Consider the following 17024-nt stretch of genomic DNA (forward strand, 5'->3'; position numbering starts at 1 on the left):
GAGACGCCGCTCGGCTGTTTTACCTTTCCGAAGGCGACAGCGAGACACGCGTGCGCTTGTCTCTCGTGCACACGCGTTAATCAAAAGGCGCCGGCGCTTTGATTAAATCGAGGTCGAGAATCACTATTTAGCGCTCGCAAATTAATAAACACGTGGGAGAGATTTAATTAAACTGAGTTACATTCCGTGTCACGCGAAGCGCTTAATCGAGGCCTCCGTGCGTCCTGAGAGGAGACAAGGGAAGGTAGCGAGGAGACACTGATCCCCATTAAGTCAGTTCGTCACGACGCCCCCTGCTGTCATTTTGCCATCACGAAACTGTGCGCGTTTCGCTTTGTGGACCGATTGGAGCGGGTGCGACGCGTCTCCGCATTCGACCTCTTTTTCTGGTCTTTTGTTAGAAAGCTGTCGTGCTTCACGCTGTTATTGGTTTGGAACATTCACGCTAACAGGTCCTTTGATATCGTCGTAGTTGGTGCCATTAAGGGGTGAGAGGGTGGCGGGTGCAGATTGGCTAATTACATGTTGGGAGAGTTTTAAAGTCACACATGAAAGGAGTTTGTGAATAAATGTAACGTAATAAACGTGATGACGATTTCCTTCCTCTTTATTTCCTTCACAGATTTAATTTGTTTCCAGAATACGACTATGAAGCACGTGAACAGGTACATTATGCTTAACTGAATTAAAATATAAAGTGTGTAGTTTCTTTCGTGTGTTTCTTTAAACCAGCACATAATAAAATAATACGTGTCATTTATGACATGAAACGCTTATTTTATCACAAGTTTAATTTGAAATGCACACAGCGTTTCAGCGTGTCGGTGATCCTTTATCCACTCTGGTTACTTTAGTTTTCCACACCAGCAGAGGCGTATTGATTTGTGTAGCCGAGCGCGCACGCACGCGAACCGACAACTGCGTCCAATAAAGTGGTGCCAAAGACACGAAAACACACACACACGGACGCACACGTTGAGTCCCAGCTAAAGTAACAGCGTCAACGCGCCTCGCTGTGCAGCTCTGCCATCATTGTGTGTGTGTGTGCGTGTGTGTGCGTGTGTGTAGGCGTGTGCGCGTCCTCGGTTTTGTCTTCACTCGTCGAGGTCGGACTAAACAAACTTCTCGCACGAAGAGGGAAGCTGAATCACGCTGCGGCTCCTCGTGAAAACAGTTCCGAACCAGCCGTTGAAATCCGGCGTCGTCGATTCGCTCGGGCGCCGTTAATCGGGATCCCCGGCCCGCAGTCACGGCGCCGGGTCCCTCACAAGCGCGGCTTCGCCTCCCCCTCAAGGACACGACTCCACAAAGTGGAGGACCGGGAGCTTCTGGAGGACTTGTGTCAAAAGAGTGCATGTGAAGAACTCCGCAGACCCATTTGTCAACGTTGACCCTGAACCCCCCCTCCCTCCGATGTTCCCTTCCTCTGCTATTTTTATACCCTCCCCATACGTCTCTCTGTCCTCCCAAAACAGACCATAACCCCCCCCCCCCCCCCCCCCCCCCAAAGGCCGGGGGAGACAGAACGGGGGACTGTTCTCATTCCAGGACAGCTGGTAAAATAATGCCAAGACGCATCTGCAGGACGAGAGAAACACTTTAAGCAGAACAAAGTGAAATCATTTAGCAAAAAACTTTCTTCACAAGTTCTGACTCTTGTGGTACCAGCAGGACGGATTCTGGGGGGGTCGCACATTGTCGGGGGGGGGGGGGGGGCAGTAGGACGCGCGCTGACTTTTCTCAGCAAAAACCTTATCGCTAATAACCACACTATCAACTTAATTAAAGAGCTTCCTCCCTACTTCTTATTCTATCTTTAACTCCCTCATTTGTGCTGGTTCCACCTCTCCCTCCCTCTCCCTCCCTCCCTCCCTCCCTCTCTGTCTGTTGCAGGAAGCTGTTGAGTCATTCTTTCTTTGTCCTCATTCTCTTCCCTCTATCTTCTCAAGTCAGCCAAATTCCGAAACACTGCAATTTAGAGAGCGGGGAGGAGGGGAGGAGGGGAGGAGGGGAGGACGGGGAGGAGGGGGAGGAGGGGAGGACGGGGAGGTGGGGGCACCACGTCTGCTCCGTGATGTGACACTTTAAGGCCTCCATGTTAAGGACCAGAGCCGAGTGATGACCTGAAAAGAGAACCTATAAATAGTTCCCTCCCCCGGTGGTCCAGCGCGGCGTTTTTAACTGGGGGGTCTGTTGGAGGTTCCCGCGCGTCTTAAACCCATGTGGCCGTCGCACCGACTTACCGCCAACTACGTCGGCCATGTTTTCACTCACATGGCCCCCCGGGGGGGGGGGGGTTAAAGGTTCGCATGTAGTCGTCGGTCCGACACACGGACGCCTCCCGTCTTGTCTCTCATGCTAATGGCTTCTGATGCACAACACGTTGTGTTTTACCGAGCCGAAGTTTTAAGTGCAAAGTGCTCGCTGTTCGTTACGCAAACCCGGATAAAACATGAATAATGCCCCCCCCCCCACTCACCCACCCCACCGCTGTGCTTGCAGCTTGTTCGCTGCGTGCCACACAGGGACGTTCCATCCACCCCCCTCATCCCTCCCCCCATCCATCCCTCCCCCCCCCATCCAGCTCGCCACTTCGGAACAATTAAGGTTGACTTCATGCTCCGCGGGGCTTTCCGTCATAATGGAGGGACGAGTGAAACAAGGAAAGGGATCTTTAATTCATGTCACTCTCGCTGCCTGCATCGCTCCGTTCCCTGTCTTTTAGCACAGCTCGCTGCCCCCGACACGGCGCTGCGCCGCGCCGCGCTAACGTACTCCGGCAGAGGCCGAGGACCACTTTAATGGACCCGCGCCCGAGGAGCGGCGAGCCGGCCTGATCGGGCTCCTTCACTGCAGACACCGCGGATTAATGTGGCAACAGCATTTCGCCATGGCAGTGTGTGTGTGTGTGTGTGTGTGTGCGTGTGTGTGTGTTGCATGTATAATTGTGTGTACGTGTCAGCGCTATTAAGGGGAGGGAGTGCGGGATGGATAAGAAGGCCGCGGTCCCATTAGAGACAGCAGAGTCAAACACTTTGTTCATGAGACCCAAAGAAAGGCCGTGTTTTTGTTAAGTGCTTTGTGTGTGTGTGTGTGTGTGTGTGTGTGTGTGTGTGCGCGTTGCGGCTTGCAGCTGCGGTCGTCTCCTTTCGACGGGCTGAGATCCTCCAACTACTCTTAGGATTAGCTGAGAAGATGAGGGGAACACGGGAATGCAGGACGACCTGATTGGATCCACAAACAGGAAAATACCGGTTGAGAAAAGTTTTTCCAAACTATTTCCACTGACCTATTTAAAAAAAAAAAAAAAGACCTCGGCAGAACGCTCCCCCGTCCTGTCGACGCCCGGCCCACTTTCTCCGGGACGAGGTTGGAGGAGGTCCGTTCTCTCAGCTAATCAGATGGGATCGTGTGGCCTCCCAGCGCGCTGGACTCTTCGCCCGAATCCCAAAGCGGCTCAAAGGAAAGACGCTTTATCTTTTGAGTAACCGCAGAATCGAGGCCGGAGAACCGCGCCGATAAATCCAGAACAAAGACCCCGTGAGACCGCAGCGGAGCTGCAGAGACACGGCTGAAATGAGATGAAGAGACGCCGCCGTGTGTGTGTGCGTGTGTGTGTGTTCGTACCATGTTGCTCATGACTAAGCACCTTTATTAAAAGGCTCCCAGGTTTCCCTCTTTATTACTGATGTTGAGGCCTGAGCCTCCAAAACAAGTCTGGCTGACCTCATTTCCACGGCTGCCATTTTACATCGGCATCGCTCTCACGTTGGGAAAACATCAAGAGGATTGTGTAACTTTAGAAAAGGAATCTGCACGTAGCAGCGGGATGCAGACCGACATTTAGAAAAATATCAAGTTTGGATTCTTTGCGTCTTTCACTGAATCTCCATTCGTCCATTTTGCCCTTAAAGGATCTTTTTTCGCGTGTTGGTGCTGCCGTCCAAAATGAAGCTACACGGGCCGCAATGTTGGGATATTCACTTTATTTTAAATTCAATGTCTACATTTTAATAATATTCTAAAGAAAGTTGCAAAAGGAAATACATAAAAACGTAGGCTTTAAATGATAACCACATCCTCAACGGTTCACACGATATCCTGCAAGCCTTTTCAAAATAAAGCTCCGGGTTAACGCGTAGCTGTCGCTCACACTCGTGTTTACAGAATGCGTCTCAGAGGAATGTGGACAACTGAACCAACCGACCTCCCCGTCGGGAGAAAGACGAGACGTTTCTCAGGGGGCTTCAGAGGGCTTTGTTCTCGGCCTTCTTTCTTTACGCGGCCGCCTGGTGACACGACGGCGAGGGAATGAAAAGACTCTCCTCAGCCGGGCGACTGCGTGAACGTGTTATCTGTACATTAGTCGGGCTTAAGCCGAGATGACAAAATTCTCTCCTAAAGCCGTGATCGCCGCGTTACTCTCTGCGCGCTTCCTCCGTTATATTTATCGTCGGGTATTTCTGTCGGCTTACGGCGGCTGACGAGAGTCGAGTCGAGCAGATCAGGAATTCAATTCACTCCCGAGACACTCGGGGTTGATCAACAAGAAGCAAAAAAGAGACGGACGGACGGACCCCGCCCACACCAGACAAGCGCGAGGATGTTTGTTAACGCTGGTAGCGGCGCGGCAGAGGGACGTCGCCTCATGTGTGCGACAATAAAGACCAATAAAGACCAAGAGGGGTCGAGCAGCAGAAGGTGGAGATGGAGATGAAATATGCGAGGAGATTAAAAAAGGAGACGCTTCCACCAGTACTGAACCAACCGACCTCCCCGTCGGGAGAAAGACGAGACGTTTCTCAGGGGGCTTCAGAGGGCTTTGTTCTCGGCCTTCTTTCTTTACGCGGCCGCCTGGTGACACGACGGCGAGGGAATGAAAAGACTCTCCTCAGCCGGGCGACTGCGTGAACGTGTTATCTGTACATTAGTCGGGCTTAAGCCGAGATGACAAAATTCTCTCCTAAAGCCGTGATCGCCGCGTTACTCTCTGCGCGCTTCCTCCGTTATATTTATCGTCGGGTATTTCTGTCGGCTTACGGCGGCTGACGAGAGTCGAGTCGAGCAGATCAGGAATTCAATTCACTCCCGAGACACTCGGGGTTGATCAACAAGAAGCAAAAAAGAGACGGACGGACGGACCCCGCCCACACCAGACAAGCGCGAGGATGTTTGTTAACGCTGGTAGCGGCGCGGCAGAGGGACGTCGCCTCATGTGTGCGACAATAAAGACCAATAAAGACCAAGAGGGGTCGAGCAGCAGAAGGTGGAGATGGAGATGAAATATGCGAGGAGATTAAAAAAGGAGACGCTTCCACCAGTACGACATAATAAATCCATTTTAGAATCCGGTTTAACGATTCACAACTTTCATTCTCACACAGGTCAATGGATTGAAAAGAAGATTAATCGCACATTGTGAAATTCATTCATCTCGATTAATGGCGATTAATGAATGTGGTTGTTGGTTGTTTTTTAAATAAGTAAAAGAAGAAATGAGTTGTTTTAGACAATTGTTAATGTTATTTCAAACACAAATCTACACACATTTGATCATCATGGAGGCAGAATTCAACATGTTGAACCAGCGACTCTTCCTGTCGTCCTCGTGCTCTTTGCTCTCAACTCTCCATCATTTAACGGCTGTGTTTGAAGTCCCAACAATCTGCCCACATTTAGCAGGACGTTTTCAAACCACCGTCTTTTAGGGACACAGTGGTGGTTCCTCTGCAGACCGCGTGCCGCTCAGGGTAACGTTGGATGTTGAGCAGCATAGCAGCTTGCTTAGCCTAGCAGCTAGCTTAGCATAGCTGTGCTTTAAGTGGTCCGTTTGCCACCCCCCCCCCCCCCCTTGCAAATGCAAAAAGCTCTTTCCGTTTCGTTTCCGTGGTCTAAATAGACCTCACGGTTGCAGAGATATACTTTTTTTTTAAATGTGTATTCAAATTCTGAGCAGAGGCCTAAGAAACGGGCGGGTTTTAAGAGGTTAATCTCAGGCTGTTATGTTGACAGCCCTATTCTGAATACAGAAATCCAGACTACAGAGGTCACAGGTCACATGCACCCTCTTCTGATGCAAGCATCCGTGCGCTCGTAAATGTGTGTGTGTGTGTGTGTGTGTGTGTGTTTGTGTGCGCATGAGCATACGTGCTGCTGCAATCTGTCAGCACACTGCGGCTGAAGCCGAGGATCTCCTGAGACACTTAAGGGACAAAGAGAGCGAGAGAGAGGAAAAGGGGATAACGAAAAATAGATTTAAAGAAGAAAGAGAGTCGAGGGGGGCGGGGGGGTAAAGCTCAACTGCACAACTCCAAACTTTCCATACTTTGCAGCAGATTCCATCCGGAGGAGCGGGAGGCTGAGGAGGTTCGGGGGGAGGCGGGGGGGGCGAAGGCGGGGGGGGGGGGGGGTGGGGGGGGGGGCGATATACTCATAGAAGGAGCTAACAGCTTCATTTCCTCTGGTCCCACATATTCATTCAAATCGATTCCCTTTGAGATGAGAGAGGCCATTTGTCATCTGGAGGACGGCTGCAGAGCTATTGGAATAACACACACACACACACACACACACACACGCACGCGCACGCATGATGCGCACACACGCACAGACGCACACGTGAGCATTTTCGTATTTTACAGTAACACGCGAGCGCGCACACAAAAGGCACACGCGCCACGGATACAAGTCGAGCGGAGAGGTAAAGTGTTACCATGGGAATCTCACTGAGGAGCTTCTCACCCCAGTGATGTCATTATTGTAGCCTGGACCCCCCCCACCCCCCCCTCCGTACCCCCCTTCTCCACACACACAGCCAATTATAGACACACAAAAGCAGAATGGCTGTGTTGGAAAGTTGTGGGGGGGAGTGTGTGTGTGTGTGTGTGTGTGTGTGTGTGTGGTCGGGCCGGCTGAGGACGCCATCGGAGCCCAACGCCTCCACGCCGCAATTGGACGAACTCACGAGTGATGTCACTAAAGCGCTGTTTCCATCCACACTCTCTCTCTCCTTCCTGCCACCTTTACGCTCTGATTCGCTATTTGACACAAGCAAGAAGCAACAACCGTCAGCCCGTGTGCGCGTGCGTGCGTGCGTGTGCGTGTGTGTGTGTTTAATTACACCGCCTGAGGGGAGACAACAACCACGATGGATGAATAATGTCCTTTGATCACAATAACACACGCGCACGCAGTCACATCCAGTGCGTGTGGTTCACACACATATGAACACATGCGTGAGCACTGTGGAGCTTCATGGGTACCAACGCGCCGGTGACCCCGTTCGTCTCCTGTGGGGGTCACATGACGAAGGTCAAACCAGTTCCTCCGAAAAACACTGAAGAGACCTTCGTGAGTAGAAAGGTCCATTAGAAGAACTTTTTACTGTGGAGCATCCTGCAGCTACCCCGTCCCCCCATGTGAGAAGACCCCCCATGGTGTCGTCCCCCCCTTAAAGGGACGTCTTTGATTTCGGTGTTGGATCACAAAGTGACAAATTCCAAATCTCCATAGTTTTCAGTATTCTCTTATTTGGTCTGTTTTCTTTCTGCGCTCGTGTCAGCAGATTCAGTTCAGAGTCTTTGAATTCCAAATCAAACGCAGGACTTGAAGTGATCGTGTGTGTGTGTGTGTGTGTGTGTGTGCGTGTGTGTGTGCGTGTGGTGCTGAGCAGACGGACCCTGGGAAAGCGTTGTCTCAATGAAGGTCCACACAAGTATAGAAAGAGTCGATATCACTGCAGAGGCAGCTCACAACTCGCCGTCGCCGCTGCACTGTTTCAACACCCTGTTTTATTCAGACGCTGAGAAGTTTGTCTTTTCTTCAAGAGCCAAACAGGGACGGACGTCTCCCGCCGGCGCTGCGAACACGCAGACCGGGATTGAACAGCTCCGAAGACTAAGAGGACTTTACAAAGCGGGAGCATCAATAAGCAACTCGGCGTCACAGACGCAGAAAGACTCGGGCGGCGCAGACGGCGTTCGATGCCGACAGGATCCGGTCGCCGTTAATCGACCTCTGAGCTCGTCGATAAACCGTTTAGAAGTACATGAAGGCAATCAACACGCCGGGGGGAGGCCGACACCCACCCACCCACAGGACCCGGCCGGCCGAGGTGACGGAGGAGCCTGAAGAGCGAGAGAGAAGGAAATAACAAAAGAACCAAAAACCATCGATGAAATTAAGATGAATTCATTGTTTTATCTGATGGGTTCGAGCCCTCCCCCCCCCCCCCCCCCCCCCCGGGGCGGCGCGTCCTCGCCGCGCGTCGCCGCAGCAGCAGACGACGTCTCTGTCCTTGATCAATAATGTATTCTTTTCAATACAGGCGAGTGGTGCATTATTCAACCCAAAGACAGAGATGGAAGCAGCCGACGCAGGCCGCAGATACTGCAACATTTATCTAATTAGCAAGCACGGAGAGAGACGGAGAGGGACGCAGGGACAACACGGGGGAGGGCGGGAGGGAGGGGGAGTAAAGACAGAGAGGAGACGGGCGTCTCAGGGAGCCGCACACAGAGTATTCTCTTGAGGTTGACATGGAAACAGCTCTGACTCGAGGTCCTCGGCACCCAGAGAATCAGCCTCCAAGTGACGGGAAGGCGAAGCACACACACACACACACACACGCACACGCACACACACACACGCGCGGGAGCGAGGGCGTAATCGCAGGATAGACAAACACACGTAGGGTCTTACAAGGCGGAATCGTGGCGAGCCGCTGCTCATACTTCACATGAGGATTAGCAGAAATCTGCACGGAACGAGGCGGCAGACTTGCTCACTCTTCAGTGGGGAAGCGTATAAACCTCAAACTACAGCGGGGGGGAGTTATATAAACTTTACAGGGTAAAACAGTGTGTAAACCGCACAGTGGGGGGGGGGGGCTGGAGCTCAGGATGCACCCGGAGAATCTTAATCCAGGTTAAGGGACGGAAACGCACTGCAGCACTTTACTTTACCACCAGATTTAACAGCTGCTATTGTGTGTGTGTGTGTGTGTGTGTGTGAGAGCGATGACACAACCTCTTATCACACACTGAATCTGTTATCTTTAAAACAGGCTTCTGCACATCTTTGGATTGTGGCTTGTTGTTTGGTTGGAATGTTTTATGACATCTTACATTACAAATCCTAATTGAAACAAATGAAAGAAAAAACTGCCAATGACAACATCTGATAACATCTGTAAGGGAAGACAAAGAGGACAGTGTGAGTGTGTGTGTGTGTGCCGCTGAGGTAGGTGGCGCGTGGCAGGTGCCAATCAGCGCATCCTGTAAATCCGCCTCTGGTCCGGCTCAGAGATTATCCCCCTCGCCCACCTCCTCTCTTCCCACACTCGCCTCCCTCCGAGTCTCCTCCGAACATCCCCCGTGTGAACAAGACCGCAGGGTCAATGCGGTTTACCTCGACTTCACGTTTTGTGTAAACACCGAGGTGTTTCCCTGCCGGGCCACGGGGTCGCCTGTCAGACTGCAGCTGGAGATTTGTGATTGTCTGGCGGGCGTCAGAGAAACTATTCATCCTGTTTATGGGGGGGGGGTGAAGTAATGACAGACACACACTAGTTGGTGTTTGGTTGTGGGGGAAGAATCTTAAGATTTATCAAGTGTGCCGGTAATTAAAAAAAGATCAGCACCAACGATACGATTGGATAAGAGCCCAAATGTCATTTCTTCACAACAAATGCATCAGGAGCCAGTTAATAACGTCAAAATGCTTCATGCGGCATCTTTAAACGTCCAGGTAAGAATAAGCTGATGGTGAGAGAGCACTTCATCACCATGTGCTGCTCGTCTCCTCCGGCGTTTCCGAGTGACTGGCGGGCGACATTCGGGACTCCTGCGGTCCGTCTGAGAGAATCTCGCAGCGAGAACAGAGACTCCCGGGATCAGAGCCGCACAAACGCCCACTTCCTCTCCTCTTCTGCCACCTGTTCTCCTTCCCTTCCTCCACCTGCTTCTCCTCGGCCCGTTGCCTCCAACACCTTCCTGCAGATACTTACCTCGTCCTCCGCGTCGCCGCCTCCCACCCGCCTCCGTCTGCCTCCTGTCGTTTTTTTACAGGCTTTTTACAGCCAATCGCGTGAAAGGTCAAAGGTGAAGGCCTGATGTTTCTCTTTGGTTCGGCTTGGGACTTATTGCATCATTGATTCGTCTAAAAGTCGTAATTCATCCATTCGCTCGACTCAACACCACTTCATCCATTCATAAACCAAAAAAAACCCTCTTCTAGCCGCCATCGTCCCGCCCACGACCCTCCTCACCTTATCGGCCATGATCATGGACGACCCCCCGTGGATGCCCAGGATGGGTATGAGCGTCTGCGAGGAAATAAAATCCAAAATCTGGGCGATGGCCTCCTGGTCGGTGCCATCCCCGAACACCACGCCGTGCATCTTCGTCCCGGACATCAGGTCGCACATGTGGGTGATGATGCTCCTGGGGTCGGTCTCGTTGACCAGCAGTGTGACCACGTTGACGTCGATGGGGTCCTCCTTGCTCCACAGCGCCCGGATGTCCCGCTCCGAGATGTAGCGCGTGCGTCCCAGGATCACCGCAATGTTCAGGACCGGCACTTTGTCCGAGGCGCCGCCGGCCCGCTGCTTTTGAGCCGCGGCGGGGTCGGCGACCAGGGTCACCGCCACCATGACGGCCAGGGACAGCAGCGCGCCGCCGCTCCATCGACTCCTCCTCTTACTCCTTTTGCTGCTGAGGGACATACCGCCGAACCACTTCATCCCCTGCATGGGGAAGGGTGAGGAAAGATGGAGGCGGCAGGGGGGAGAGACAGGGGAGACAAATCGTTAATCCACACGTTCAGGTTGCATCTTTCTTTTTCATTCCACTTCTTCTCAGTAACGTTATTACACACATACGCCTTGTGGGGGGGAGGCGGGGGGAGGGGAGGGCGGCCTTGGGAGGAAGTTGCGGAGGGATGAGAGAGAGAAAATGACTTACAAGTGCAGCATATTCTTGCTGTTCGGGTGAGGCAGATGGGATATATGTTTAGGGTGCATTTATTAAAACCAAACAGACATATAATTAGGTATAAAACAATAAGAATAATTGTCCCACTGGTTCGTCGTCACTTTGTGTTGAGTTGTGTGATGGGACCCGACACACGCACACCCCCTTTCCCGCCAACCGGACAGTCTGATGTGAAAAGTGAATTCGGACTAAACACTGAGCTCCATGCGCTCGCTGATTTGAGCACTTTTCATTTTTTGAGTTTCTCCACATGAGTGTGTCAGTCACAGCTGTCAGCCTCGTTTTGTACCAGAGAGGTGAGGGACAGACGCGTTACGTAAAGGCAGAGGGAGACCGAGCAGGCAGATCCCAGCTATAAATAGATTGGGACGCCACTGTGGCACTCGGACGGGGGGGGGTTTCCTCATTTGTGCGTGTGCACCAACCAGAGCAGGGGAGCGCCGTGACACCCGACACCCCCCCCCCCCCAACTACAGGGACGACCCTCGATGGACCTCCGTGTGTCGAAACCAGAAGGGCGTGAAAACACATGTTCACACGACGCGTCCGTGACGTGGTCGACTCACGGGTCCACCGACAGGCCTCCCGTCGAAATCCCCTGAAACTATTATCGCTTCTCCATCGTCTCAATTGTTTTCATCAGAACCTCTTTTTGTAAGAAATACAACGAACAAACGTTGTATTTTCCAACGGAAGCCGGCGAACGGCGTCATCTCATCGCAAGGCTCCCCGCTCTGTTCCGCGGGCTCAGGCTGGTCGAGCCCCTCCATTCCGCGAAGACTGCGGGACTCCGGGCGGGCGGGCCTCCGCGGCGAGCTGAATGATGCACGCGTGCTCACTGTGTCATCCCGTGTTTTTAAAACGAGCAGAGGACTGCTTGTCCCTCCCCGCCCAGCCCAGCCCAGCCCAGCCGAGCGGAAACGCTGTTAGCGCCGACCCCGCGGATGAGTCACCCGAGTCCGCTCGCCGCAGAGAGAGCCCCGGTGCCTCGTGCGCCGCCGGCGCGCGTCTCTGTCAAAAAAAAAGTCGTCATCTTCGCTTCGCGAAAAAAAAAAAAAAAGAGAAACAAAAGACGGCGGCGGGATCCACGCGAGGGCTCGCCGCGAAATCCCGTCAATTCAACAGGACGGCTACGTGTTTCTCTTTGGCTCGTTCCTGCTCTACTTTCATACGCGTTTCCCGCTGAGAGACAGACGTTCCATTAACGTCCCTTTCCTGAGCTGCTTTCACGTCTCGCTCAGGAGCACTCGAGCAGGACGGCCTCCTCCTGTCAAGAGGCGTTAAAGTCAAGCCCCCCCCCCCCCCGGCTGAAGGACTGTCTCCTTAATTACCGGAGCCTTCCTGCCGCTGCTGTAAACATTACATCTCGGTATCGTTCGGACCGTCAAACCCGTAAAAAACGCTTTGCGCCGTCGAGCTACAGTCTCTAGGACATCGGTGTCGAACTCGTTTCAGGGTCCAGGCCAGGCGCCGCCCCACTTCGATCGAACGCACGACATATGTGGTCCAGGACATCTGAGCAGAGCAGCTACATGAGACCTGCTCCACACTACGTGGACCACAGGAATGTTCTGATCCTGTTCAGGGCGTTACAGGCGGCCACGGGCTCCATGTGTCTTCGTCACTGCTGCGTGCGAAGGGGGGGTGACGGATCGCTGCAGGGCCGCTTCAGGACTCCCCAACAGTAATGGTCCAGGGTGCCAAACCGGCACGACAAAGACCGGGTCAAACTGGTGCCAATTTGGCATATCATGGTATTTATAGTACCAGGCGAGTCCTTTGTTGACCAGATTATCTTTCAGTTGCAACGGGTGCTGTGGAAGACGGACTAACAACGGAGGAGAGTTTATCTTTCCTTGTCTCAGCTCGGCAGCACCACAGGGGGGATTCCAGGGCCCAATGAGGAGAAGAACAGGCTCAGGAAGTGAAGTGACGATGGGAAGCAGACGTGCAGAAGGAACGAGAGAGAGAGAGGGAGGAATCGGATTGAGGCGGTTTGTCGTCACACAAAGGCTCCCGTTTGTTGGCACCACAACAGTAAATTATGTTTGGCACATTCATACTACTGGCTACCGTGCACACACACACACACACACACACACACACACAGTGTTCTGTGTTCTCCTATCAAATCCCTCTCTCAGTGAGCAGGGCGGAAAAAAGTAGAAAAGGTGTTATTTTCTATTCTAGAAGTTCCTTTTTGGATAATCAGTAACCCACACACACACACACACACACAGACTCACACTAACGCTAAAATCTCTCTTGCAACAACTCCCACGTGGCTTCACAGGCTCTCTCCAGAGCCCACACACAGCTAGGTTTCACATGCATTAATAATTCAGCTGCATTATCTTTACATGATAATTAAAACGATGTCATTTACGCCGCTTCCTAAACTGCATTAAAATGGGATTAACATACTATACACACTCTATGGATTTGATACTGCATGTTTTCTTTTTCCCTCCCACATTTCCTCCTCCATTACTCTGCAACTATTCATCATCCATTCATCTGTTCACTCACCTGTTCACACTTTACATCATCAAAAGAGTGGATGCAAACTGGCCGGGTGAGAGGCAGAACTCTGAAGGAAACTATAATCTAACATTTAAACTTTGCAAACTTGTTGTGATATAAAATCTGTTGTGTTTAGGCTGTCTTAATTAAAAAGGTGGGTGTATTGGATGTGTCATCGCCGATTACAACCATGTTATGACCCCTCCGCTCTTTTCAAAGACTCCAGCAATGTGAGCCGTCACACAAGAAGCCGTGGAGACGGCGTCGGCCATCTTTACCATGGCAACAGCCCTCTAAGGTCAAAGTCCGATGGATGTCGGAAGCGTGTCGGAAGCGTGTGGGAGACACGCGGTGGATGTCAGGTGATATGAAAACCTTTCGGGCTCTCGGTAGAGCCAGTGTTGGGTTTGTACCTTCTGGGCCACCATAGTTACATGGCGTCGCAACATGGCGGCCTCTGTGTAAAGACCTCCTTCCTGTATGAAGACCTGCTTCCTGTGTAGATACGTAGGGTCCGTTCCATGCTGCCGAAAACATAAATCTTAGTTGAAGGGGATTGCAACTAAAAGCCACAGAGTTATGACTATGACATTCCATCTCTGCTACTAGATGCCCCCAAAGGCTGTGCACTGGCCCTTTAAGTTCTGTGCACTGGCCCTTTAAGTTCTGTGCACTGGCCCTTTAAGTTCTGGTAATGAGGACAAGGAGTCGAAAGAATTCATCGGTCTCTTTCTTACTCCAAAAGGAAAAAAAAGGATTATCCCATTTGAAGAAAAAGGCTATCAAGGAAAATAATTTGTATGATTGCAAATGTGCTCCTGAGATAAGGAACTGTCCGCAGGGCCTTAAATTAACAATATTAGAGGTATTGTACATTTTGAATGAAACAGTTTGGAGTTCTTTTCAACACATGTCACATCGGCCTCAGGAAAATAATCCTCTGCTGCAAAAATGAATGTTTTTTTTTTAATGTATTTCCAGCATTACCAACTCAATTGGGTTTGTGTAAAATACACCCAGGACTTGTTAGCGATGTGCTGAACAGATCAGAAACCGAAGGTAAAGCGAAATCAAGAGAAAATCTGCATCTGCAAAGCAAGGGATGACATCATAGAGCCAAAGCCACTGGGTAACTGGGGGGTGAACTACGGATGTGTAGTTCTGAAGCAGATGGAACTGAGCTCTCATTCCTTTCGCCTCAATTAAAAAGAGGCACCACTGAATCAGACGCCAACGTTTCAACAGAAAGCTCATGAGGTAACACCTCCACTCTCCTCCTAACCGTCAGAGCTTCTCCAAAGTGTCAACTAACCTCAAACTATCGCCAAACTCCTCTCACAGTCCGCTCATTCCTCCATCCATTTTCTCGTCTCTCTCACTCCGAGGCCACGGCCATCTGCTCCGTGTGCCCTGATGTGTGCATGAGCACCCACGAGAAGCCCAGTGGAAGTAATTGTCTGCTATACCGAAGTAATCGTCTGCTATACCGCTCAGGCCTCAACATGTTGTCTGCCCACTGCACATACCGCATACACGCATGTGTGTGTGTGTGTGTGTGTGTGTGTGTGTGTGTGTGTGTGTGTGTGTGTGTGACGGGGAGAGAGAAAGAAACCAACAAAGACATAAGTGACACTAGTATTCTCTTATATAATGGCTGGGCACTTGTCTTCTACCTCTGCACCTGATGCCCAATAAATGCTCCTATACGCCCCCCCACCCCCCTTCTCAGTTATTTTAGTGCTAATTGCATCAGTTTGTTTCTGCTCCATTAGCATGCAGGAGGCCGACGCATTGAAGACGACGGATGAGGAAAAGGATCCTCGTGGCCGTAATACAAACAGAGTGTGTGCTTAGATGGACGTAGGTTGGTTTTACAAAGGGGGTGTTAACTGGTTCGTAGGTTGATTTATAAAGGGGGTGTAAACCGGTTGGTTGGACGTGGGTTGGTTTTACAAAGAGGGTGTTAATTGGTTTGTAGGTTGATTTATAAAGGAGGTGTAAACTGGTTCGTAGGTTGATTTATAAAGGGGGTGTAAACCGGTTGGTTGGACGTAGGTTGGTTTTACAAAGAGGGTGTTAACTGGTTTGTAGATTGGTTTTACAAAGAGGGTGTTAACTTGTTCGTAGGTTGATTTATAAAGCGGGTGTAAACTGGTTGGTTGGACGTAGGTTGGTTTTACAAAGAGGGTGTTAACTGGTTTGTAGATTGGTTTTACAAAGAGGGTGTTAACTTGTTCGTAGGTTGATTTATAAAGCGGGTGTAAACTGGTTGGTTGGACGTAGGTTGGTTTTACAAAGCGGGTGTAAACTGGTTGGTTGGACGTAGATTGGTTTTACAAAGAGGGTGTAAACTGGTTCGTAGGTTGATTTATAAAGGGGGTGTAAACTGGTTGGTTGGACGTAGGTTGGTTTTACAAAGCGGGTGTAAACTGGTTGGTTGGACGTAGGTTGGTTTTACAAAGAGGGTGTTAACTGGTTCGTAGATTGGTTTTACAAAGAGGGTGTTAACTTGTTCGTAGGTTGATTTATAAAGCGGGTGTAAACTGGTTGGTTGGACGTAGGTTGGTTTTACAAAGCGGGTGTAAACTGGTTGGTTGGACGTAGGTTGGTTTTACAAAGCGGGTGTAAACTGGTTGGTTGGACGTAGGTTGGTTTTACAAAGCGGGTGTAAACTGGTTGGTTGGACGTAGATTGGTTTTACAAAGCGGGTGTAAACTGGTTGGTTGGAGTCGGTGTGGCTTTGTGGAAGGAGGCTCCCCTCAGAAGAGATCCCAGACTTTATTCAGCCGTGAAGTACACCGATGAATTTGCAACACAGCAGTGCTGCCTTTGCCAGAGGCAATCTGCCCGCTCCCCGATGAAGACTTCATTTTAACCCTTTACTCTTTTCTTAGAGGACTCTGACTGGCAAACTTCAGAGCTGAGTCAATAATGTCAGTTATCAGAAAGGTATATTTAAACCAATTACATCGACCTCAATCTGACTCACGATCTCCCTCCTCCTCTCTCGTCTTTGTGGTTTCTTTTCACCTCCTTCACCCCGTAAGAAAAGCAAAGATGAATGCAGAGTTCTTCACTCTTGCTAGAAGGGAAAGCAGGGAAACGGGACCAATGGTGGTCTACAGCATTGGGTTTGTACATATGGGCCCTTCCACGGGCTGCAGCTGATGCCTTCACATGGAGAGAAGTCCTCTCTGTGACAGGAGAGCTGCGCTTCAACAACGTGACTGAATCCCGGGGACGGGAGAGAGGGGGCAAGGGGGGGGGGGGGGGAGATGTATATTAAATTGGATCTTCCCATTACGTTCAATGGGACCTACACGATACAAGGGCGACCCCTAGAGGCGCGACGCAGGCCGGCCTCCTCCACTGAGGGCTCCTCACACACTGAAAGGTTTTTATTTTCTTCTCCTTTCTTTGTTCAACGGCTGAATTCACTTTCTGTCGTGTTTCGAGGCGTCGCCCTAAAAATATTATTGTTTTCATTTATGAAAATAGGTGGCGCGTTCT

The 17024-nt window shown here is 51.0% G+C and overlaps 1 protein-coding gene across 1 annotated transcript in view; it reads right to left on the reverse strand.

Moving 5' to 3' along the window:
* LOC120827607 (glutamate receptor ionotropic, NMDA 2A) overlaps positions 1 to 17024 on the reverse strand; it is a 56120-nt gene that overhangs the window by 37065 nt on the left and 2031 nt on the right. The window contains exon 2 of the mRNA XM_078084118.1: positions 10268 to 10744. Coding sequence (XP_077940244.1) covers positions 10268 to 10741 — 474 coding nt within the window. The 5' untranslated portion in view covers positions 10742 to 10744. The remainder of the gene's footprint in view (positions 1 to 10267; positions 10745 to 17024) is intronic.

Source organism: Gasterosteus aculeatus, chromosome 11 (genome assembly GCF_964276395.1).
Source record: "Gasterosteus aculeatus chromosome 11, fGasAcu3.hap1.1, whole genome shotgun sequence".
Taxonomy (NCBI): domain Eukaryota; kingdom Metazoa; phylum Chordata; class Actinopteri; order Perciformes; family Gasterosteidae; genus Gasterosteus; species Gasterosteus aculeatus.